Genomic DNA, 24,904 nt, shown 5'->3' on the forward strand with positions numbered 1-24,904 from the left:
CCTGAGTCCCCACCTGGACATCTGTCCCCTGCGGATGGTGGCTGGCGGTGGGGCTGTGTGCTCAGCACGAGGGAGCCGGGCACAATGGCCCCAGAGCCAGGCCCTGCCGCCCGTGGGCCGTGAGACGCCCACACGGTGCGCCTCCCTCTCTGGGCCCAGCCTCCTGCCCCGACGGGATACGGAGGCCACAGGGCCACCCTGAGTGCCCGCTCAGACTGCCCTGCCCCCAGCTGCCCGGGCGGCGTCCCAGGCCTCTGCGTCTGGGCTGGGGTGGCACCAAGGGCCTCCGTGAGAACGGTCTCCGCTGATGGGCAGGTGACGGAGCGGCTCTGGAGGCGCCTGGCCCCAGGAACAGGTCGGGCACCACGCTCCGCCCAGGGCCGCCGCAGGACAGGCCCCGTCCCTCTGCTCCTCTGCTGAGCCCGTCCGGCAGGCCTGGCCAAATGGCTGAGCAGGAGCTTGCCCACCTCTGAAGAGGAGGCGGGCAGCACCAGGGCTCCACCCACGGGCACACCAAGGCCGACCACCACCGTGCTGGTCGGAGCTGCGCAAGAACGCAGGTGAGGTGGAGAGTGAGCAGGAACCCTCGCCGTGCTGGCATGTCGCCCGCGGCCGGCGCTGGGCGGCTTTTGCCAGCCCGAGCTGCCTGGAGAGGCGCTGGGATTGGTGCCTTTGGTCCCTCTTATAGGTGTGGAAACGAGCTCAGAGAGGTTGAGGCATGGTTTGAAGTCACACAGCAAGTCATCAGTGGAGGCGGGAGGCAGCCAAGCGCTCGCCCATCTGGCCCCGCGGGACGAGGCACCTGCCACCCTGGCCGCTTTGTCGGAGCTCAGTCAGCAGCTGAGGCCCTGGTTTCCCGTCCTGAGAGGATCCTGACCTGGAGCTTGGCCCGCCTTGCATGCAGGGTGGCCCCCCACAAGTCTGTCCCAGCTGTGGTCGTGGGGGGCGCTGCAGGCTGCTCAGGCCCAGGCTGTGGGCGGGCGAGTCCCAGGCAGAGGCTCAGTGGAACCTGGACTCAGAGGACATCGCCCAGAGCCAGGTGGAGCGGGTGGCTGACACCCCGGGGACGGCCCAGGGGAGCGGCAGCTTCTGGGCCAAGGACACCGTCCTGTGGACCCCAGGTCACTGTCCCAGAGACCAGCGGTCCACTCTGACCCCCAACTCTACCAATGAGCGGTGCGAGAGGTGCGTGGGCCCACCAGTTCCCAGGAGGGCCTCCTGCCCCTCGCAGACTCTCGTACCCGAGCCAGGGCCTCACCTCGGCCTCTTGGCCTCTTCTCCCTGTAATTAGAGGGAAGCAGGAAGTGTCCGTGTGGCTGCCTTCGGAGGAAGCTGAGGTCAGCCCGGCGAGCCAGGAAGCAGTGTCAGAGACGGAGGATAAGAGCGTGTTGTGGGTGTGTGCGTGAGTACTGTGCACACACGTCCATGGCACTGTGAAGCAGCACCGTGCGCGTGTGCAGAGAACTGTGGGGGTAGCACCGTGCACGTGTGCAGAAGGACTATGCACATGTGGTAGTGACATGTGTGTGCGCAGTACTATGAGTGTGGTGGTACTGTGTGCATGTGCCTGGGTACTGTGGGAATAGTACTATGTGCATGAGTACTGTCAGGGTAGTACTGCGCATGTGTGAAGAACTGTGGAGGTAGTACTATGCGTGTGTGCAGGAGGACCATGGGGGTAGTACTCTGTGCGTGTGCAGAGTACCCTGAGTGTGGTGGTACTATGTGCGTATGCAGAGTACCCTGAGTGTGGTGGTACTGTGTGTGTGTGCAGAGTACCCTGAGTGTGGTGGTACTGTGTGCGTGTGCAGAGTACCCTGAGTGTGGTGGTACTGTGTGCGTTGCAGAGTACCCTGAGTGTGGTGGTACTGTGTGCGTTGCAGAGTACCCTGAGTGTGGTGGTACTGTGTGCGTTGCAGAGTACCCTGAGTGTGGTGGTACTGTGTGCGTTGCAGAGTACCCTGAGTGTGGTGGTACTGTGTGCGTTGCAGAGTACCCTGAGTGTGGTGGTACTGTGTGCGTTGCAGAGTACCCTGAGTGTGGTGGTACTGTGTGCGTTGCAGAGTACCCTGAGTGTGGTGGTACTGTGTGCGTGTGCAGAGTACCCTGAGTGTGGTGGTACTGTGCGAGTGCGTGGGTACTACGTGCATGTGCCAGGCCTGTGCTCGAGCGTGACGCTGGGTGGGGAGGTGGCCTGGTGGGTGTCTGCGGGGGCCGTGGGTGCGGGGCTCTCCCCACGCAGGGGCCGGCCGCTGCCTGGGAGGTGGCGGGGAGTCTGGCCGTGCGTGTGCCGGGGCTCCGGGTGCCCGTGAACCGGGCGGGGCGGGGGCTCCCGTGCTCGGACGCTCTGCCCTCGTCTCCCGGCGCCTGTCTCCTGAGGCCCCGGCCGGCTCCGCGCAGACCCCGGGCAGGGGCCTCCCGCTCTCAGGCCTCTGCCTCTCCTGGGGTCCTCCCTGGGGGCAGGGCCTCGCCTGCCTCCCAAGAGAACTCGTGACAGAGCCTCGGGTCTGAGGAGCAGCTCCCGTCCCCTGCAGGTGACTGCAGAGCTGTCCCCGCCCCACCGGGGCAGGGGCAGGGCTGAAGGGACGGGGTCAGATAAGGCCGCTGTGGAGGGGACGGGGGGAGCAGCAGGCAGGGATGACCCGCTGCTGGAGGCCACCGTGCCCACAGGCCCCGCGCTGTGGCCAGGAGCTGAGCAGGCGCTGGGAGGGACCTGCCTGTGGGCACCCGGGGGCAGCCTGAGGTGCCGCAGGACCGCGCAGGACTGGTCCAGCTCAGCCGGGCCTCTAGGGCCACCAGCACAGATGGGCCTCTGACACAGAGGGACCCCAGCACAGAGGGTCCCCAGCACAGAGGGACCCCAGTACAGAAGGGCATCCAGCACAGAGTGACCCCAGTACAGAAGGGCATCCAGCACAGAGTGACCACAGCACAGAGTGACCCCAGCACAGAGGGTTCCCAGCACAGAGGGTCCCCAGCACAGAGGGACCCCGGCACAGAGGGACCTCAGCACAGAGTGACCCTGGCACAGAGGGACCCCGGCACAGAGGGACCCCGGCACAGAGGGACCCCGGCACAGAGGGTCCCCGGCACAGAGTGACCCCAGCACAGAGGGTCCCCAGCACAGAGTGACCCCAGCACAGAGGGACCCAAGCACAGAGGGACCCCAGAACAGAGTGACCCCAGCACAGAGGGTCCCCAGCACAGAGTGACCCCAGCACAGAGGGTCCCCAGCACAGAGTGACCCCAGCACAGAGGGTCCCCAGCACAGAGTGACCCCAGCACAGAGGGACCCCAGCATAGAGTGACCCCGGCACAGAGGGACCCCGGCACAGAGGGACCCCGGCACAGAGGGTCCCCAGCACAGAGTGACCCCAGCACAGAGGGTCCCCAGCACAGAGTGACCCCAGCACAGAGGGTCCCCGGCACAGAGTGACCCCAGCACAGAGGGTCCCCAGCACAGAGGGTCCCCAGCACAGAGGGACCCCAGCATAGAGTGACCCCGGCACAGAGGGACCCCGGCACAGAGGGACCCCGGCACAGAGGGTCCCCAGCACAGAGGGTCCCCGGCACAGAGGGACCCCGGCATAGAGTGACCCCGGCACAGAGGGACCCCGGCACAGAGGGACCCCGGCACAGAGGGACCCCAGCACAGAGTGACCCCGGCACAGAGGGTCCCCAGCACAGAGGGACCCCGGCACAGAGGGTCCCCAGCACAGAGGGACATCCAGGGTGCTCTGCAGCCACCCTGCCCCTGCCAGGCAGACAGGCCTCGCCCTGCCCAGAGCCTTGTGGGGGCAGCTAGCACCGGGCAGCCTGGCCTGGCCAGGGTGGGCCCTGCACCCTGAGAAGCGTCAGGTCCCTGGGGGAGCCCGAGCTGCCCTCCTCGGTGCACGTCATTAAACCACGCGGGGCGGCGTGTCCGACGGTCCCGCTGAACCCCCACTGTGCCCAGGCTCAGCCTCCCCACCGTGAAGTGGCACGGTGCCCCCTTCCTGGGATTTCCCGGCGTTTAGCTGGCACTTCAGAGGACTGCGCTTGTGGCTGTTCAGCACACAGTGTGACCAGATGCCCCTGGTGGGTGGTGGGTGCCCAGGAGACCCGGGAGCGGGCATCTGCTCCTCCATCTCGGGACACGGCATCCTTGGGGCCAGAGGCGGCCCCGGCCACAGGCGTCCACAGCCCCCGCTGCCCCTGGAAACTGGCAGGTCCCGATGAGACGCAGGGACAGGGAGAGGACCTCGCGCCACCCGGCAGCTCAGCGCCACGTGGGGGCACCTGGAGGGCTGGCTGCGAGGCAGGGTGACACATGGGGCTGGCGCCACGCCCTGGCCTTTAACTGGACTTAGTCCGGGGCCACGAGGGTCAGAGCCGACCGGCCAACCTCGCACCCGTCACTTTGCAGGTGGCAGCAGCCGCATGCAGAGCAGGTGCAAATGCCCGAGGCATGGCTCCAGCCTCGGCCACGGGGCCTCGGGGGTGGGCTGCCCAGAGCGTGGCGGCCCGGGGCTGCCGCCTCACCCAGCCTTGACCCGGACCCTGTGGCTGCTGCTCCTCACCCACAGCACGGGGGCCGGGCCAGGGCTCAGGAGGGACAGGAGCCGGCGCAGCGTGCCTGCAGATGAGCCTGGGCCCCTCCTTCCCCGTGGAGACCTGGCCACCTTCCTCACCTCTTGGACTCCAAGTCACGGTGACGTCCCACCTCCCCCAGGAAGCCTCCTGGCTGCCCGGGCAGTGCAAGGACATGACAGCCCTGCCCGCCAGCTGGACGCGACGGCCACTGACGGCGAGACCACTACCCTGACTGCCACCGGTCCAGGACCAGGGGACGCGCCTTAGGAGCTTGCCCTAGGAAGGGCATGGGGCTCCTGGTTCAGAGGACGGGCCCTGGTGTCCTGCATTTGGAAAACAAGCCCTTTGCCCACCATGCTGGTCAAGGTTGGGCCCAGGGGCCTCTGTGCCAGCCTCTGCTGGAGGCAGCCTGGCACGGGCCACAGAAGGCCAAGGACCAGGACCTTGCCTGCCAGGCCATGACCACTGGGTGCTGGCTGACCCTGCTGTGGTCACTGCCCAGCAGGAACAGCCTGGCCTGGAGCCCGAGCAGGCAGGGGAGGCAGCAGAAAGGGCCCCCAGGAGCTGATTCTGTGTGGCTGACACCTCAGTTGACCCTTAAGAAGCCAGACGGCTGGGAGGGCGGCCAGGAGTCTCCTCAGGGGCCAGCAGTGGACTGCACTCAGCCACCTTCAGCCCCCTGGCGGGAACGTGCTCCTGCCCACGGGCCTGGGCCCTCCCAGCTTGCTCCCTGACCCTGGCCGGGGCCAGTGTGGGTCTGTTGGGAGACCAGCTGCCAGGACACACTGACCGCAGGTGTTCCCTGGGCCACGGGGTGCCAGTGACGGGGCTGGTGCCCTGCCTGGACGGGCGGTCTGCAGAGGGCCGGAGTGGACGAGGGGGCTGGGCAGCCGGGGACCTAGGCTCCCACAGAGCAGCCGGAGGGGAGTGTTTAGGAATCCAGGACTTACCTCCAGCCACCCTGGGGAAGGGAGGAGAGCCCGTCCCCACCCCTCCCCCAGCTGCAGGAAGGAAGGGGACAGCAGTCTCCGCCCAGGGCTGGGAGAGCCTTCCCTTCACCATGCCCATCACGAGCAGCAGACCTGCCCGCACCTCGACACTGCAGTCTGTTGCTCTGCTCTTCAGGTGAGGACGGCAAGGCACAGAGAGGTTAGGTGGCTTGCCATGGTCACACAGCTGGAGAGGTTTCAGCTCGCCTCTGTCCAGGACGCCGAGGGAGCCAGAAGCCCAGCCCGAGTCCCTGAGTTGAGAATTTGCTTCTCAGCAAGGGGACCTGAAGGCACAGGAAGAGGCCGGCAGACCTGAACCACGGGGTCTGTGGACAGACGTCCAGCCACGCTGCCCCCGACACCGGGAGAGATGCACAGATGTCCTGCTGTCCCCCGAAGGCCCACTTGGGTTCTGGAAGCCCCAGCCCCACGCGTTAGAGCCCCCCAGGGGCCCTGCCGCCCTCAGCCATCCACACGCGCCCGCCCACTTCCCAGGCTCCCCCCAGGGTGACCGGTTCCAGAAGCAAGGGCCACGCGTGGTGACGCGAGGCAGCAGGGACGCCGGCCCGGCACCGCGTGATTCCTCCACCCCCCCCACCCCCCCAGGCGCAGCCTGCGACCCGCCCCAGGCAGGAGCCCTGGAGACCCAGCAGGGCCTGCCGGGCAGCGTGTGCGTGTGCGGACCCACCGCCCTCCTCCAGCGGGACTTCCACACCCCGGACAGGGCACCTGTGGCCTGGCAGGACCCGGCCCCGAGGGCCCCGCCCCTCGCCCCACTCCTGGGCCGGCCTCCAGCTCTGCCCGCAGCAGCAGCAGGGTCTCCCAGACTCAGCAGAGCCGGCCCCGTGCAGGGCTGCTGCCAGGACCACACGCCTGGCGGGTGGGCAGTGGGGGCTGAGCCACCGCCACACCCTGCCCCCGCCACGGGCTGTCTGTGCCCAGGCTGCCATCAGGGCGCCACGCAGTGGCCAGCGCTGCCCACCCCCCAACCACACCTAGCCCACCGGGGCCCGGGAGAGGTGCGGGCATCACCAGGAGGAGGCAGAGAGGCCTGTCCCCGTCCCACAGAGCCGGCCTCCCGCCACCGGCTCCAGGGCCCCTCCACAGCCCCAGCCGCCAGGGCTCTGCCTGACCAGCTGCCAAAACCACGTCTCCACACCAAGGGCCTCGGGCCTGGGCACGGCGGCAGCCGTCAGAGCAGAGGGGCCTCAGGCACACAGGGCGACACCCCAACACACACGGACACACACAGACACACTGACAAGAACACACAGACACACAAGAACACAACCCGACAAGAACACACAGACACACAAGAACACAACCTGACAAGAACACACAGACACACACAGATACACCCCGACGATACACAGACACACACGAACACAACCTGACAAGAACACAGACACACACAGATACACCCCGACAAGAATATACAGACACACACAGACACATACTCACACATATGGACACACCCTGAAAACACACACACACACTGACAAGAACACACCCTGACACACAGGAACACACCCCAACAAGAACACACACACACACAGACACACACACAGATAAGAATACACCCCGACATACATGAACACACACTGATAAGAACACACACAGACACACATGAACACACCCTGACATGAACACACACGGACCCTGACAAGAACACACACCCCAACACACATGGACACACCCTGACAAGAACACATACACACATGGGCTCACCCCAACAAGAACACACACAGACACACATGGACACACCCCAACAAGAACATACATGGACACACATGACACACACTGACAAGAATACAGACACATACAAACACACACTGACAAGAACACACACGACACACATGGACACACCCTGACAAGAACACACACGGACACACACACTGACAAGAACACACACGACACACACGGACACACACTGACAAGAACACACCCCGACACACACGGACACACACTGACAAGAACACACCCCGACACACACGACACACTGAAGAGAACACACCCCGACACGGACACACCAGGCTGGACACGTGGCGTGTGCTGATGCCCAGAACCACTCAGGTGCCCACCACACACAGCACCCACCACATGCCCAGGCGAGAAGGGACGCCCCGCAGCCCCTCCGGGTGGCCCCCTGCTCTCTCAGGGCCACAGACGTGAGGACGCAGGACGCTGCACCGCACACGGGATGGCGGGGGCCCCGACCTGGAAGCACCCACGCGAGGGGTCCAGGCTGCCCACCGCCCCCTTGGTGGAGTGCCCAGGAGAGCAGGGGCAAGCAGAACACCCACCTCCCCGCCTGCTCGGTCGGACAGGACGGACAGTGCCCTCCGCGCAGCTGGCGAGAGGCCAGGCGGCCCGGACAGCCCCTCCTGGCCACAGCCTCCATGCCCCAGGTCCTGGACGTGTCCCGGCCAGCCCAGGACGCGGGCAGGCAGCACCAGCCCTGGGGATGCCACCCGCGCCCGAGAGGGCCAGGGCTTGGTGGTCCCTTTGTCTGAGGACAGCCTGGTGGACAGCTGGGCAGACGGGGGACGGGTCCCTGGAGGGACCAGGGGCAGCGTGGGCAGGGCAGCAGCTGCAGAGAAGCCCGGGGCCCAGGCGGCGGAGGAGCAGCTGGGTCCCGCGGGCCTTGGTGCCAGCGCCCCATGACCACTGCCTGAGCAACTGCACCAGAGAGCCCAGGGCCCTGAGCGCCCGCCCAGCACCAAGACAGGCCAGCCGGACAGGGCCCTGGGCCCAGCCCAGTGCCATAGCCCTGCCCGTGCCAGCGGCACTGCCCAGCGTGGCCTGGGGCACAGGGGGCCTCCCACCACTAAGGCCTGGGCACTGCAGCCCTGCACCATGCCCGACGGCGGCCCGCGGCCCCCAGTTGAAACCCACGGTGGTTCTGGAAAACCTGCACTTCACGGCCTGCAGGAGCCCAGGGGTCAGGCCACGTCCCTCAGGTCAGAAGCTCCACGCCACACTGACGGGTGCCACCGGCAGCCACTGGACCCCATGTGTCTGGACGTGGCAGAACGCACCTACCCACAGGCGTGGGATCTGGTGAACGGGCACCTGCCGGGGGCAGAGGGCTAGCCACACCTGTCCGTGGGCCTCACTCCTGTGTGACGGGGCGCGTGGCTCCTCTGCCAGCCCGCAGGGCACGCCTCCTTGACAGGCAGGTGCCCGCTGCCTCACAGCCAGCCCCTGCAGAGGGGCAAGGAGAGTGTCCTGCCCCGGGGCTCCTCCTTCACCACAGTCTGCCAGCCTCAGCCTGTGCCAGGGAGTGGGTCAGGACCAGAGCCCGGCCCATGCCTCCCCGCCTGGCCGGGGCCCTGAACAGCAGTCCCAGCGCAGCCAGGTGCTGGCCACACCAACAACACAGCAGCTGGGGAGGCCGAGGCAGGAGGATCACAAGTTGAAGACCAGCCTGGGGAACTAAGTAAGACTGTCTCAAATCAAAAACTAATAGTGGTGGGGATGTGGCTCGGTGGTGAAGTACCCCCAGGTTCAATCCCTAGCACTGAAAAATAAATGGATAGATGGATGAGTGGACGGATGGATGGATGGATGGATGGTGGGTGGATGGATGGATGGATGGATGGGTGGACAGATGGGTGGGTGGATTGATGAGTGGGTGGATGGTTGGTGGATGGGCAGGTGGATAGGTGGATGAGTGGGTGGGTGGATGGATGAATGGATGGGTAGGTGGGTGGTTGGGTGGATGGGTAGATGGGTGGGTGTGTGGGTGGATGGGCAGGTGGATAGGTGGATGAGTGGGTGGGTGGATGGATGAATGGATGGGTAGGTGGGTGGTTGGGTGGATGGGTAGATGGGTGGGTGTGTGGGTGGATGGGCAGGTGGATGGGTGGATGAGTGGGTGGGTGAATGGATGAATGGATGGGTGGACGGATGGGTGGGTGGATTGATGAGTGTGTGGATGGTCGGTGGATGGGTAGGTGGATCGGTGGACAGATGGGTGGGTGGATGTATTGATGGGTGGACAGATGGATGGATGGATGGGTGGGTGAATGGTGGGTGGATGGATGGATGGACAGATGGGTGGATGCATGGATGGACAGTGGGTGGGTGGATGGATGGGCAGGTGGGTGGGTGGGTAGGTGGATAAGTGGATGGATAGATGGGTGGGTGTGTGAGTGGATGGGTGGATGAGTGGGTGGATGGATGAATGGATGGGTAGGTGGGTGGGTGAGTAGATGGGTAGGTGGGCGGGTGGGTGAGTGGATGGGTGGATGAGTGGGTGGATGGATGAATGGATGGGTAGGTGGGTGGTTGGGTGGATGGGTAGATGGGTGGGTGTGTGGGTGGATGGGCAGGTGGATGGGTGGATGAGTGGGTGGGTGGATGGATGAATGGATGGGTAGGTGGGTGGGTGAGTAGATGGGTAGGTGGGCGGGTGGGTGGATCGGCAGGTGGAAGATGGATAGATGTGCAGACAGACTGGCTGCCGAGGGAGGGAGGGGTGACAGAAGCCCCTGCACCCCAACTGGTAAACGAACAAGGAGCACCACGCTTCGGTGTCCCGTGTGGCCCACACGGGGACCCCCGCCACTCTCAGGCGCTCCCACCTGCTCCTGCAACTCTCACCACTCTGCCCACATGCGGAGGCAGCGGGGAGCCGGGACCCCGCTGAGGGAGGATGGCAGAGGACAGGGCGTGCCTGAGCTTGCCCGGGAGGGCCCACTGCCCGAGCCGGCCAGCCTGTGCCCTGCGACCTGCCCCAGGAGCGGTGCTCAGGCGGGATGGGGCGTCCTGGGCTGCCTGCCACACCCCCGTGATCCCGAGGCCTGGCCCCACAGCACCCAAGCTGCCCTGCGCCCAGGACAGGACGCACCCACCACCAAGCCACGGCCTGGCCCTCGGCCCCCACGTGTCGTCTTCTGTCCTGCGCAGTTGGCACCGTCCTAGGCCTGAGGGGCAGTGCAGGAGCACTCGCCAGGCACTAGGGGCACCCGGAGAACCACCAAGCCCACACCTGGGAGGCAGAGGGGACCCCAGGCCACGGGGCGCCACCAGTCACTCCTCACCCCACGACCATCCGGCTGCGGGGCAGGGTGGGGCCAGGCCAGAGCCAGAGCCAGGGGCTCCGACCCTGCCCGACCTTGACCCTGGCTGGGGAGACTGGCGCAGCTTCTGACCGCAGAGCCCAGAGTACGCCATGGGGCATCACCAGATTCAGGACGATCTGTCAGCACGGCCACAGGAAGTGGACAGGCAGCTCCCCTGAGCAGGCCACCACCGTGGTGGACGAGGCAGAGCCCAGGGGGGCAGGCAGGGAGGGCCTTGTGGGCCGGCCAGCGGCTGGAGAGGAGGTGTGGGCCCCTCCCTGCCCAACGCCTACCCTGCTGCCAGGGGGCGGCCTCCCTGTGCTCAGTGTGGCCTGCAGAGGGCAGCTGGCAGTGGGGCGCCTGTGGTAAACTGAGGCAGGCTTGGGAAGATGGGCGTTTGCGGCTGCACAGGTCTGCCTGCACCTGTTCCCCTGGCCCCAGGCTCCCACCCGCCTCCCCAGCTCCGCTGAGTCTTCTCCTGGGAGCACGCTGGCCAGAGTCCTGCCCTGGGGACAGGAGCCCATGGGGAGAGCCAGGAGGGGCGCAGACCAGGTCACGGGCCCCGGTCGCTGGCTTGCGGCACAAAAGCCCAGTGCCGGTTGGCTGGCGCTGTCTGGCCGGCCCGTGCCCAGCGTAGGTGAACAGAAGAGCCCGGGGTCACTCACCACTCACCCCCAAGTACGGCTGGCTTTCCACCCTGACTCCAAGCTCACTAGGGGGTCTGCAGCTCCAGCTTGTTAGTGACACCACACTAACTATGGCTCCAAGGACAGCGAGGGCTCACACAGCGCCATCCCAGAGCCACCATGCAAGCAACGAGGCTCCCAGGTGGCGCGGGAGGCACAGCCACAGAGAAGACATGAGAAGGCATGCGGAGCTGAGCAGTGCACAGCCTGTGCGACCTTGCAAGGCAGCCGTCGATCCAACCCAGTGATCCCGCGTGCCTCGAGGAGGAGGAGGAGGAGGGCTTTGTTTTCAGTCTGCCTGTTCTGGGCTGGAGCAGCCGAGTCCTGGGGCGGTCCTGAAGTTCACCAAGGCTCCATGGTTGGGAGCTTGGACCTGAGTCTCAGAACCCGAGTCACCCCTTCCTCTGTCACCAAGTGGTGCTGCTCCTTCCCAAGGAGGCCGCGGACAGCAGGCGGCTAGGGAGGCCTGCCCAGCTGTGGTGACGGACCAGGAGCAACTGCTGCGTGTGTGGAGGACGGGTCTTTATTGACTAGAGGCTCCAGAAGGTGGGAAGAGCTGCGGCCGGATGCCTGCAGGTCAGGGGAGGCCACCATGGCCAGGTTTCCAGAGCCCTCTCCCCATGGGGCAGCCCAAGGCCTGGGCCTCGCCCACCAGGGACCCGCTGTCCAGGGTCCCCAGGGCCTTCACAGGACAGCAGATGGTGCTCCAGATGCAGCCCACACTGCCCAGGCAGGGAGGGCCGGGCCACACCTGCGCCTTTCCTGGAGTGGCCCCAACCTGGACACGTGACCCCCTTTGACCACTGTGACCAAGTCCGACAAGGCTTGTGGGGTCTGGGAGTCTCAGTGGTCCCAGAACTCTGTACCAACTTCTAACCCAGGCCCAACTGCCTCTAGGAGACGCCAGCTGTGTCCCTGGGGCGTCGGCACAGGGATCCAGGGTGCCTGCCCTCCTCTGGCGAGTAGCTGTCCCCAAGTACAGGACGTTTGCAGGGACCCTGGAGTCAGAAATGGACAGCCATGGGGCTGGGGAGATAGCTCAGTCGGTAGAGTGCTTGCCTTGTAAGCACAAGGCCCTGGGTTCAATCCTCAGCACCCAAAAAAAAAAAGAAATGGACAGCCATGTGGGTGTGTCCCTGCTGGGAGGGGCATATCCCCAACCTGCCCAGGTCAGCAGCTGGCAGAACCACGATGCCAAGGGCAGAGACGGAACTCAGTGCTCCAGCCATGAACCTGAGCAGAGGAGAGGGGCCACACCCACAGGTGTGCGGCTGACCTGTCTGCCCGGCGTGCTCGCCTGCAGTCCTGGCACCTGGAGCCTCTGTGTGTGCGAGGGGCCTTCTCCACGCCGTGTCCCGTGTGACACTGAGGGAGTCTGTGTCTGTGTTCATGTGCACACTGTGTCTGAGACCTGTCCTGCACACTGAGCACGTGTGTACTCGCACAGGTATGTGTGCGTAGGGGTTGATGTGCATGTCTGCACCTGGCTGACCTCTGTGCACGTACCCGTGTGTGCCTGTGTCTATGGTATGTGGCACGTGTCTGTTTTCATATTCACATTTATGTTTGTGTGTGCTTGGTGTGTGAGTTTGCGTGTGTGTGTATTTGCGTGTGCACGTTTGTGCCTGTGTGTGCATTTGTGTGTGTATGTTTATGCCTGTGTGTGCATTTGCGTGTGCACGTTTGTGCCCATGTGCGTGCTTGTGTGTGTGTGTGGACATTTGTGCATGCGTGTGTGTGTGTGTGCGTGCATGTGTGCGTGTGTGTGTGTGTGCGTGCGTGTCTGCACCATGTCAGTGTCCACCTCCTGTGTCTGAACCTGCTTGTCCTCGTGCCCACCCCACCCAGCGGGCTGTGCACAGCTGGCCCTGGAGGCTGCCCGCCGGCCTGGGACGAGAGGTGGCAGGTGTGTAATAAGCCATTAGTCACTGTCACGTTTCGAGCAGCGGCGGCTGCTGCCAGGGCCTGACTGCAGGATGTTCTTGGCGGCTCTCCGGCTGGGAAGCTGCCCCCAGGCTGGGCGCAGCCTGATGAGGAGCAGCTGGCAGACGTGGACGAGTGCCCCTGGCCACCCGGCCAGCCCCCACACGCCACAGGGCAGGGGGCTCCTGGCCAGCTGTTCCCCGGCTGGCCCGGCCTCCCAGGTGACTTCCTGAAGGCACAGCAAGCCTGCGCCCACAACCTCTGTGCCCTCTGGCACCCCAGACTCCCAAGACACCCTGCTGCAGCCTCTAGAAGGAGGCAGGTTGCACCTGAACCCAGGGTGAGATGGGTCCTTGCCCCATGGCCACCTAGTGGCCCTGGCCCAGGGGAGCCCCGCCCAGAGCTCTGCCAGCAGGGCTCCTTCCTGGAAACGGAACTGTCTCCCCAGACTTCCGACCTGGCAGCCCTCAAGCTCAGAGGAGCCCCGGAAGGTCCTCCAGCAAGGCCGACCCTGAGGCTGCCAAGCTACGGCTGGCCACAGAGCTCCAGGGAGCACGCAGGCCATGGCCAGCACCTCGCAGAGGGAGACGGAGGCTCAGAGGCTGACCTCAGCCCAGGCCCTCAGCCAGGCAGCAGGTGGAAGCCCCTTCTGGGGCCCCGCTTGGATTCCCCTGGAGGGCTGACTCGCCAGGACCTCCCCTGCGGCAGCTGGTCTCCAGCCAGGCTCTGCCCGGGGCAAGAGGGACACTGGCGGGCCTGGTGGGTGTGCCTCCTCCTTGTCCTCCACAGGCCCCTGGGTCCCCAGACCCTGGTGGAGGTCACCGTGCCAGTGGACCCTGGCCTGCCGTGAGATGGGCCTGCAGATAGCTCGAGGTGGCTGGCTGCCCCACATGGTACCTCTGCCCGCCGTCCTCCCGAGTAAAGGTGGGCATGAACTCGCCAGGCTCTGTGGCCTGGCACTGGGCACGGGCCTGGGTAAGCAGCAGTCACAGGGGTGCCGAGCACTGTCCTGCCCTCGCCGAGCGTCCCCACACCTGACCCCCTGCTCTGGAAGTGGGGATTCCCTCACCTTCGTCCACTTCTCGGGTGTGGACACCGAATCTCAGAGCAGGGAGTCGCTCACTGTCCCAGGGCATTGAGTGCAAGTGGGAGTCCTGGCTCCCTGGTGGAAACTGCCACCACATGTCACCTAGCTGCCTGACTACCCTGTCCCCACCGCCCTCAGGAGCTCCAAGTCCAGAGCCCCTGGCCAGTCAGGTCTGACCCTGGTCCCAGGCCCAGGCCCTTCCCTCACCAGCACCACCTCACAGAGAAGAGGCTGGCACCGGGGTTGTCCTGAGAAGGACCCCGATCAAAGCCAGGGGCTGAGAGGGACGAGCCGCATCCCCAGCCCATCGGCCACTCCCCCGCCTGCCTGAGCGTCACCTCCCGGGCTCCTGGGGTCCCAGCTCCTAGGCCAGCTGTGCTTCAGGCCGCTGCCCTCTCAGTGGCTGGCACGGGGCGCCTGTGCTGGGGTCTCCAGCCTCCAGTCCTCCTGGGGAGCGCCGGGGCCAGGACACACCAAGGCCCCTGCAGCCGCTCTAGCAACCCCTCTGGGGGTCTCACTGACAGACACGGCCTCGGGGGCCTTGGGGATTGCCGGTTGAACACAGCGTCCTCTGCAAGCTGAAGCCTCAGGCCACCCACTGCCCAGCCCACTGCCACCCCTGCACGTGGGCCACAGGGAAGGCGGGCGGAACCACCGCAGGTCCTCAGGGAAGCGCAGCTACGCAGGACATGGCAACCAGTACGAGGGTCCGTCCTGCTGGCCCAGCCACACGAACCCCACACCGCAAACCCGAAGGGAGCCCACAGGCTCAGAGACAGAGAGACGGCATTTAAAAAAGCAAACGGCAAGAGGTTCAGGTCGGCAGATGCAGAGACCCAGGCCCAGCTCCAACCCAGGAGGTTCAGGTCAGCAGACACAGAGACCCAGGCCCAGCACCAACCCAGGAGGTTCAGGTCGGCAGACACAGAGACCCAGGCCCAGCTCCAACCCAGGAGGTTCAGGTCAGCAGACACAGAGACCCAGGCCCAGCACCAACCCAGGAGGTTCAGGTCGGCAGACACGGAGACCCAGGTTCAGCACCAACCCAGGAGGTTCAGGTCGGCAGACACGGAGACCCAGGTTCAGCACCAACCCAGGAGGTTCAGGTCGGCAGACACGGAGACCCAGGTTCAGCACCAACCCAGGAGGTTCAGGTCGGCAGACACGGAGACCCAGGCCCAGCACCAACCCAGGAGGTTCAGGTCGGCAGACACGGAGACCCAGGTTCAGCACCAACCCAGGAGGTTCAGGTCAGCAGACACAGAGACCCAGGCCCAGCACCAACCCAGGAGGTTCAGGTCGGCAGACACGGAGACCCAGGTTCAGCACCAACCCAGGAGGTTCAGGTCAGCAGACACGGAGACCCAGGCCCAGCACCAACCCAGGAGGTTCAGGTCGGCAGACACAGAGACCCAGGCCCAGCACCAACCCAGGAGGCTCAGGTCGGCAGACACAGAGACCCAGCTCCAACCCAGGAGGTTCAGGTCGGCAGACACAGAGACCCAGGCCCAGCACCAACCCAGGAGGTTCAGGTCGGCAGACACAGAGACCCAGGCCCAGCACCAACCCAGGAGGCTCAGGTCGGCAGAAGCAGAGACCCAGGCCCAGCACCAACCCAGGAGGTTCAGGTCGGCAGACGCAGAGACCCAGGCCCAGCACCAACCCAGGAGGTTCAGGTCGGCAGACGCAGAGACCCAGGCCCAGCACCAACCCAGGAGGTTCAGGTCGGCAGACACAGAGACCCAGCTCCAACCCAGGAGGCTCAGGTCGGCAGACGCGGAGACCCAGGCCCAGCTCCAACCCAGGAGGCTCAGGTCAGCAGACGCAGAGACCCAGGCCCAGCACCAACCCAGGAGGTTCAGGTCGGCAGACACAGAGACCCAGGCCCAGCACCAACCCAGGAGGTTCAGGTCGGCAGATAAAGAGACCCAGGCCCAGCACCAACCCAGGAGGTTCAGGTCGGCAGACACAGAGACCCAGGCCCAGCACCAACCCAGGAGGTTCAGGTCGGCAGACACAGAGACCCAGGCCCAGCACCAACCCAGGAGGTTCAGGTCGGCAGACGCGGAGACCCAGGTTCAGCACCAACCCAGGAGGTTCAGGTCAGCAGACACGGAGACCCAGGTTCAGCACCAACCCAGGAGGTTCAGGTCGGCAGACACGGAGACCCAGGTTCAGCACCAACCCAGGAGGTTCAGGTCAGCAGACACAGAGACCCAGGTTCAGCACCAACCCAGGAGGTTCAGGTCGGCAGACACAGAGACCCAGGCCCAGCACCAACCCAGGAGGTTCAGGTCAGCAGACACGGAGACCCAGGCCCAGCACCAACCCAGGAGGTTCAGGTCAGCAGACACAGAGACCCAGGCCCAGCACCAACCCAGGAGGCTCAGGTCGGCAGACGCGGAGACCCAGGTTCAGCACCAACCCAGGAGGTTCAGGTCAGCAGACACGGAGACCCAGGTTCAGCACCAACCCAGGAGGTTCAGGTCGGCAGACACAGAGACCCAGGCCCAGCACCAACCCAGGAGGTTCAGGTCAGCAGACACAGAGACCCAGGTTCAGCACCAACCCAGGAGGTTCAGGTCGGCAGACACAGAGACCCAGGCCCAGCACCAACCCAGGAGGTTCAGGTCAGCAGACACAGAGACCCAGGTTCAGCACCAACCCAGGAGGTTCAGGTCAGCAGACACAGAGACCCAGGCCCAGCACCAACCCAGGAGGCTCAGGTCAGCAGACGCAGAGACCCAGGCCCAGCACCAACCCAGGAGGTTCAGGTCAGCAGACAAAGAGACCCAGGCCCAGCACCAACCCAGGAGGTTCAGGTCAGCAGACGCAGAGACCCAGGCCCAGCACCAACCCAGGAGGTTCAGGTCGGCAGACACAGAGACCCAGCTCCAACCCAGGAGGCTCAGGTCGGCAGACGCGGAGACCCAGGCCCAGCTCCAACCCAGGAGGCTCAGGTCAGCAGACGCAGAGACCCAGGCCCAGCACCAACCCAGGAGGTTCAGGTCGGCAGACGCAGAGACCCAGGCCCAGCACCAACCCAGGAGGTTCAGGTCGGCAGACACAGAGACCCAGGCCCAGCACCAACCCAGGAGGTTCAGGTCGGCAGACGCGGAGACCCAGGCCCAGCACCAACCCAGGAGGTTCAGGTCGGCAGACGCGGAGACCCAGGCCCAGCACCAACCCAGGAGGTTCAGGTCAGCAGACACAGAGACCCAGGTTCAGCACCAACCCAGGAGGTTCAGGTCGGCAGACACAGAGACCCAGCTCCAACCCAGGAGGCTCAGGTCGGCAGACGCGGAGACCCAGGCCCAGCTCCAACCCAGGAGGTTCAGGTCGGCAGACACGGAGACCCAGGTTCAGCACCAACCCAGGAGGTTCAGGTCGGCAGACGCGGAGACCCAGGCCCAGCACCAACCCAGGAGGTTCAGGTCGGCAGACACGGAGACCCAGGCCCAGCACCAACCCAGGAGGTTCAGGTCGGCAGACGCGGAGACCCAGGCCCAGCACCAACCCAGGAGGTTCAGGTCGCAGACACAGAGACCCAGGTTCAGCACCAACCCAGGAGGTTCAGGTCGGCAGACACGGAGACCCAGGCCCAGCTCCAACCCAGGAGGTTCAGGTCAGCAGACGCAGAGACCCAGGCCCAGCACCAACCCAGGAGGCTCAGGTCAGCAGACGCAGAGACCCAGGCCCAGCACCAACCCAGGAGGTTCAGGGCAGCAGACAAAGAGACCCAGGCCCAGCACCAACCCAGGAGGTTCAGGTCAGCAGATAAAGAGACCCAGGCCCAGCACCAACCCAGGAGGTTCAGGTCAGCAGACACAGAGACCCAGGCCCAGCACCAACCCAGGAGGTTCAGGGCAGCAGACAAAGAGACCCAGGCCCAGCACCAACCCAGGAGGTTCAGGTCAGCAGATAAAGAGACCCAGGCCCAGCACCAACCCAGGAGGTTTAGGGCAGCAGACAAAGAGACCCAGGCCCAGCTCCAACCCAGGAGGTTCAGGTCAGCAGATAAAGAGACCCAGGCCCAGCACCAACCCAGGAGGTTTAGGGCAGCAGACACAGAGACCCAGGCCCAGCTCCAACCCAGGAGGTTCAGGTCAGCAGACGCAGAGACCCAGCTCCAACCCAGGAGGCTCAGGTCGGCAGACACGGAGACCCAGGCCCAGCACCAACCCAGGAGGTTCAGGTCAGCAGACAAAGAGACCCAGCTCCAACCCAGGAGGCTCAGGTCGGCAGACGCGGAGACCCAGGCCCAGCACCAACCCAGGAGGTTCAGGTCGGCAGACTCGGAGACCCAGGCCCAGCACCAACCCAGGAGATTCAGGGCGGCAGACGCGGATACCCAGGCCCAGCACCATCCCAGGAGGTTCAGGTCGGCAGACACAGAGACACAGGCCCAGCACCAAATCAGGATGTGAGGGCACAAGAACCAGGGATTTGACTAAATTGCAATTTGGGATTCCAAAGAGCATGAAAATGAGAACCCAGTCCACGTAGGGGGGACTCCGTGTCCAGGGACACAGGATGTGACCTGGAACTGAGCTGCTATGTGGGAACCCGACTTGGGCCCCAGCCTGCAGGCAGCTCTGTCCTGATTCAGAACCCAGAGATAGGAAACGAACTGGCACCTACCTGTGCCCGTGAGGTCTAGTCTGTCCCCGTCCCGGCCACTCTGCTGGCACTGTGGTGGCCTCAGCTCTTGGGTGGTCCTGGGGCCGGGGGGAAGGCTCTCCTGGCAGGGGCCTGGCCGTGACTCCGGCTCACGGGCAGGAGGGTGGACAGCTGCAGATGCCTCCAGAGATGCAGAGGTGACCTGCAACGAAAGAGGTGGACATGGTAAGTGCTGGTCGTGTCCACCTGGAGGTAAAAGAAAGGGACTCTCTGGCTGTGGGCACCACCCCCGACTGTCACCTGGCCTTTGTGGTTAGGTGGCTCGACTTGCTCGGGCAGCCAGCAGGAGTGCCTTCCTTGCCCTGCAAGCTTCACCCCGGGGAATACCAGGCTGTATGCTGGACCACCTGGGGAAACGTCACTCCCAGTCGGACACTGGAGGCCCTGAGTCTGCAGCGTCAGTCAGCCCCAGAGAGGGCTTGGCCGGAGCTGGAGGACAGGCCCTGGGCTGGCCTCACTCAGCCTGTCCCCAGAGCGGCGGGAACGGTGTATGCTTTGCCCAGTGAGCTGCTGGGCTCAGGATAACTCCTCCAATGCCACCTCAGCTGCACCCCAAGAATCTGGGGGGTGTCCCTTCTCCAGGTACCCTGGGAACAGGCTCCTCCAAACCTCCAGGTCTGTTGGGGCTCAGCTGGGAGACTGGGTGCATCCCCTCCCTCGCTGAGCATGTGGAGCCTCTGGTGACAAGGGGACACAACAGACCCTGGATCTGTGAGGTTCTTCCAGGGGAATGGGAGGCAGCGGCAGGCCTGTGCCCCCTCCTGGTGGTGACTGGCCATAGCTCCCTGGCCCCACCTCTAGCACAGAGGTGCTAGGTGTTCCTAGGTTCCTGTGTCAAGGGGACAGGGGAGCATAAGGCCTGGGGCCCCCAAGGGACCAGGCAGCCTGCACCTTGGCACCTCTGGGACTGCAAAGAACAGCTCCATACTGTGCCAGCTACAGCCAGGGGGACACCCAGGCCATCTCGGGGCACCCAGCTGAGCTGGGCCATGGGATCCATGTCCTCGAGGAGACACCGGTGCCCAAGACTGCCAGCTGCCACAGCCTCCCGGGGGCGGCTCTGTGTGACCTCGGCAACATCAGCCCACTAGAGAGGCCGGTCAGGAGGACCGACGGCTGTCCTCACCCAGCCCCAGAGGCAGTCTGGCTCCCCAGCCTCCTCCCCACTGTTTGGTACTTAAAAACTGTGCTGAGGTACACCCAGCACAAAATTGACCGGGTTGACCTCTTTTTTTTTGCAGTTTGGGGTTAAACCCAGCGCCTCACACAGGCTGGGCACATGCTCCCCCTCTGGGCCACACCTCAGCCCTTTCTGAGACAGGGTTCTGCTAAGTAGCTGAGGCTGGCCTCAAGCTTGTGATCCTCCTGCCTGAGCCTCCCCAGTCACTGGGATCACAGGCATGGACACTGTGCCTGGCCAGGCAGCGCCCAGTGTTGTGCCATCCTCCGTCCATCTCCAGAACTTCCTCCTGATCCCAGAAGGAACTTCTGCCCCTTAAAGGACCCCACCCCTCCCAACACCTGGTTATCACACTCCTGTGGCGGGGCCGTCTGTACCTCCTCTCTTCCCACACCCTTCACAGCTGGGGGGACAGGGCCTGGGGCCAGGAGCCTGGGGTCACACCCCGTCAGGGCAGCGAGGGTCGAGGAGCTTCAGTCTGGCGGGCGGCGCACCCCTGCTGGGCCGTGGCCACAGCGACCCCCTGCTCCTGGTGACAAGCCGCGGAGACGGTGTGGCTGCAGAGAGCAGCTTGACGCTGATCCCACGTGGTTTCAGGGATTAGTGCCACAAAACCCAAGTGCCTGAGCGGCCTGCTGGGCGGACTCCTCGGCCCACGGCCCCTCCGGCCCCACGGCGAGACTATAAATCCACCGCTCGTTTCCTGGAACGCTTTCATTATGGGATCCATATGGTGACACGGCCCAGACTACAGCCCCGCAAATCCCACCGGCCTGCGGCTCCCTGGCCAGCACGCTCGCTCGCTCCCTTGCTGGCCAGCGGGGGCCCGAGCCCCTGCAGAGGTGCCCCCTCCTTCCGACCTTGCCCCGGGTCACCGCAGGAACTCCTGCAAGGCTGGCGCTAAAGAAAACCAGGCACAGGGCGTCGTGTCCGTGATGCGTCACAGGACAGCTGAACTGGCCAGGGGGGCTCCTGTGGCCAGGGTTTGGGGTCAGTCCAGGTGTCGTCATGCCAGCCCTGGAGGCTGCAGGGACCCAGAGGAGGCCGCGTCAGCCCGGCCTCGACCCTGCCTGCCTTGCCTCCCTCCTGAGCCGAGGGGTCAGGTCCTGCTGGGAGCAGGAGGTGGAGGGACCTTGAGGGTGGGGGCGGCTCCTGGAGAAGTCCCGTGAGGACTTCCCGTGAGGACAGGAGTGGGCAAGCACGTCTGTGGCCAGGACCTACAGGGCTCAGCTCAGCTCGAGGCCAGCTGCCCATCAGAAGAGCCCCTCCACTGCACACCCGCGTGCCGGGCAGATCCTACCAACCCTCCCAACTACTCGCCACGAGGCCGCAGTGACCCGGAAGCCCGTGGTGCTGGACCTGACCGGGTGGTGAGACTGGTCAGTCTGGAGCAGGGAGGGGCGGGTTTCATGCGGAGAGCAGCCAATGGCGGAGGAGCCCCGGAGCCTGGGCTGCGAGCTCCCCACAGGGCAGACGTCCAGGCGGGCTTCCTGGAGAGGCGGGTTTGAACCAGGCCTTCAGGGGAAGCGGGCTCGGAAGCGGGCAGGGCCGGGAGGGGCAGCAGGCCTGCACGAGACACCACGGACGTCCTTCCCACGAGGAGCCCTGGTGTGCCACGGTCTCCCGCCGTGTGCTGCCCGGGCAGGGTGGGCTGGGGTGGGCCGCCTGCTCAGACCAGTGTGAGGCTGGCCCAGCCCTGCAGGCCACAGGGCGGCCGTGGTCAGGGTGGCGCTCCCCTCGGGGGTCAGGCCGGGTGCCGAGGGCCCTGAGCCCTGTCCCACCAGATCTGCTTCTCCAGGGAGCAGCTGGGCACCCACTTTGGAAAGCTGCGCTCTCTGGACTCAGGAGCATGAGGGACTCTCTCAGCTGACCGCACCAACGCTGGGGCAGGCCTGCGACTGCTGATGGGGACGTGGCGTGCGCACCGTGTAGCCGGCCGCCCTGCGCGGCATGAATAGGGCCACCTCTGCCCCAGCACGTCCCTCCTGGGGACAGAGCCCACAGATCAGAAGCCTGCGTCCACCCAAAAGCTTGAACAAGAACGTTCCAGGGGCCCGCGGTCCCAGACCCAGAGACAGGGAGTCCTGAGGCCCGAGAGAGGACAGCTGGTTCTTTCCAGTGGCGCCTCCATTGAGGCTGCGGCCCGCTGGTGCCTTGGTCTGTGGCCTGGTGAGACCCTGGGCAGAAGCCTGCGGAGTGGCGTGGCTGCCAGTGGGGGTCGGCCTAAGACACGGGCGTGTGAATGACCCGACCCACAGGCTCCAACCACACCAGGCCTGCAGGTCCCGGGACCACTGCCTGTCCAGCCCCGGGTGGCTGACACAGGACCAGGCGCCAGCCCCTCCGTGGGGCCAGCTCCACCCAGGACTCTGGGGAACTCGGGTCAGTATGAATACACAGGCATGGCCACCGGGCACCGGGGTCGTGGATACGCACGAGGAAGGTGGACACAAAGGTCCTCAGTCAGAGACACAGGCAGCAGCCCAGAGCCCTGCTGGCCTTTGGTAGCCGAGCTCACCACCCCTGACTAACAGGAAGCAGGCCCTGAGCAAGCCACGTGGGCCTGCTGCCCACCACACCAGAGCCGGGCCAGGGCTGTGATGCCGGGTCGACCGTCCTCGTCCCCCTCCCAGGGAGCCTGGACACAGATGCTTTCCAGGCGCTAAGTGGCTACCCAGGCCCAGCTTTGAGCGCGTGGGCTGCGCCCGCCACCAGGCTGCTCCACCTGACGGCGCGTGGGTGGGCGGGCCGGGTCCTCGGGTGCAGGGACTCCAGCCCCACGGCTGCCTGCCAGGCCCGGTGTTCTCAGCCTTCCTGCCGGACTCTAGGGTCGCTGGGAAGGCAGGGTAGAGGCCGCGGGCGCCAAGCCCGGCTCCCGCCCCCAGGCGTGCCTGTCTTCCGGGCCCTTTGCCGATTTGGTCGCCACGGGCTCCCCAGGCCTGGGACCGCCTGCCTGTGTTTTTTGAGTTTCACTGAGATCTTTCTTGTGCTGGTGATTCACCCAGTTCTCCTCTCCTTTGCCGGGCTGGGGGTCCGACCAGGGCCGAGCCATCCACTTACGTCGTGCGACTCAACAGCCTGCACACAGAGTCGCGGCCACACCATGGCCGGCTCCGCACGTCTCCTCCACTCCCTCGGCAGGACCATCCCCGTGAGCCGCCCGTCTCCGCTCCCCGCCGGTCTCCGCTCCCCGCCCGTCTCTCCTGCGCGCTGCCTTGGGGGAGCGTGGCTGGGACTCGCACACACGTGGCGTTTCGGTCAGCACGGTTTGTCCAGGCCCATCCGTGCCGCAAGGACAGACCATGGACTTCAGGAACGGGCCGGCTGGAGGGCCTGAGCGGCTGCAGGCAGGGGCAGACACGCAGGCCGCTTGCCCGGGAGCCTGCAGGGCTCTGCTGGCTCCCTCTCCCGCACCCTGGCGCTGGGTCCTGGCCACTGTCCCCAGGGGCAGCTCTCAGACCCCCAGACCTCAGCTCCCCTCTGCAGCCTGGAGTGACCACAGGGTGCCACCTCGGGAGGGAGGGTGGAGAGAACCGAGGGGGTCTGTCCGCTGGAGCACGTGGCAAGCACTCAGGAGGGGTCAGGTGGCAGCAGTGAAGCTGAGGGCCACCTGGGAGGCTCTGCAGCCTCGGCCACGTGGGGCCCGGAGTGCCTCGCGCACCTGGGCAGTTTCATCTCCAGCCAGCAAGGTCCCTTCCTGGGCCTGCTGCCCACTCCTGCCCCGAAGACCCATGACAGTCCAGGGTCCCTGAGTCGATCCAGGTGGCCCAAGCCACAGGGTTGTCCTCCCCTACACCCCCGCCTTCTGAGGCAGCTCCAGATGGACTCCAGGAAGCCGGCCTGGGGCTGCAGTCTGAGCCCTGCTCACCTGTGGGTATGACGGAGCGACCAGGCAAGTATGGCCACTCTGACCCTCCGCCTCATACAGTCAGCCCAACAACCCTTCCTTAACTCCCCCTTGCAGAGGAGGAAACTGAGGCACAGAGAAGCCAAGTGAGCTGCCCATGGTCACTCAGCGGTCAAAGTCAGAGCCAGAGTGAGTCCTCTGTCAGGTACCTGGTCCTTGAACAGTGCCCAGCGCACAGTAGGTGCTCACTAAATACCAGCAAGCCCACGTCCCACACCCACGTTGGTGTGGCAACACCTGCCACCTTACCAGGCTCAGGCATTTGGGCTGCTGGTGGACAGCAGCAAGCAGGTCTGCTGATGGGCTGGGGTTGGTTGCCCTCCAGAGGGACCCGGGACAGGCCTGGCACCCATGCACACAGGGACACAGCAGAGCCTTCTCTCTGCCCCCAGGACAAGACAGACGCAGAAAAGATGCCAAGGGCAGCGGGGGAGCGGCCTCCCTCCCTGGCTGCTGGCCAGCAGTGTGGTGGCCCAGCGAGGAGCAACTCCAGGGCTGCCAGGGCCCTGTCCCTGTGGCAACATGCAGGTCACAGGACGGTGCCAGCTGCCATGAAGGAGAGGAGATGTGCCCGGCCAGCCCTGCTGCTGCCCAGCTCCCCATTGCGTCCAGCTGCAGCCTGTAGCCCAGCTACGGAGACGGCACTCAAGTGGCATCCGTGGGTGGGCTCAGAGGCCAAGAACAAGCCCCTTATTCCCCACGATGGCTCCACCGCAGCAGAGGACGCCAACGGGGCAGGAGAGGGGGCGGGAAGGCTGGCCGGGCGACCAGAGCTGCCCACGCAGAGTCCCCAGGAAGCAGTCAACTAGGGGTT

General features: G+C 65.3%; 1 protein-coding gene across 7 annotated transcripts in view; it reads right to left on the reverse strand.

Moving 5' to 3' along the window:
• The window catches only part of Gse1 (Gse1 coiled-coil protein), a 312,845-nt gene that overhangs the window by 194,191 nt on the left and 93,750 nt on the right, over positions 1–24,904 (reverse strand). For all 7 annotated transcript variants that reach the window (XM_047527121.1, XM_047527119.1, XM_047527124.1 and 4 more), the window contains exon 2: positions 18,965–19,145. In XM_047527121.1, the coding sequence (XP_047383077.1) occupies positions 18,965–19,145 (181 nt within the window). The remainder of the gene's footprint in view (positions 1–18,964; positions 19,146–24,904) is intronic.

Source organism: Sciurus carolinensis, chromosome 16 (genome assembly GCF_902686445.1).
Source record: "Sciurus carolinensis chromosome 16, mSciCar1.2, whole genome shotgun sequence".
NCBI lineage: Eukaryota > Metazoa > Chordata > Mammalia > Rodentia > Sciuridae > Sciurus > Sciurus carolinensis.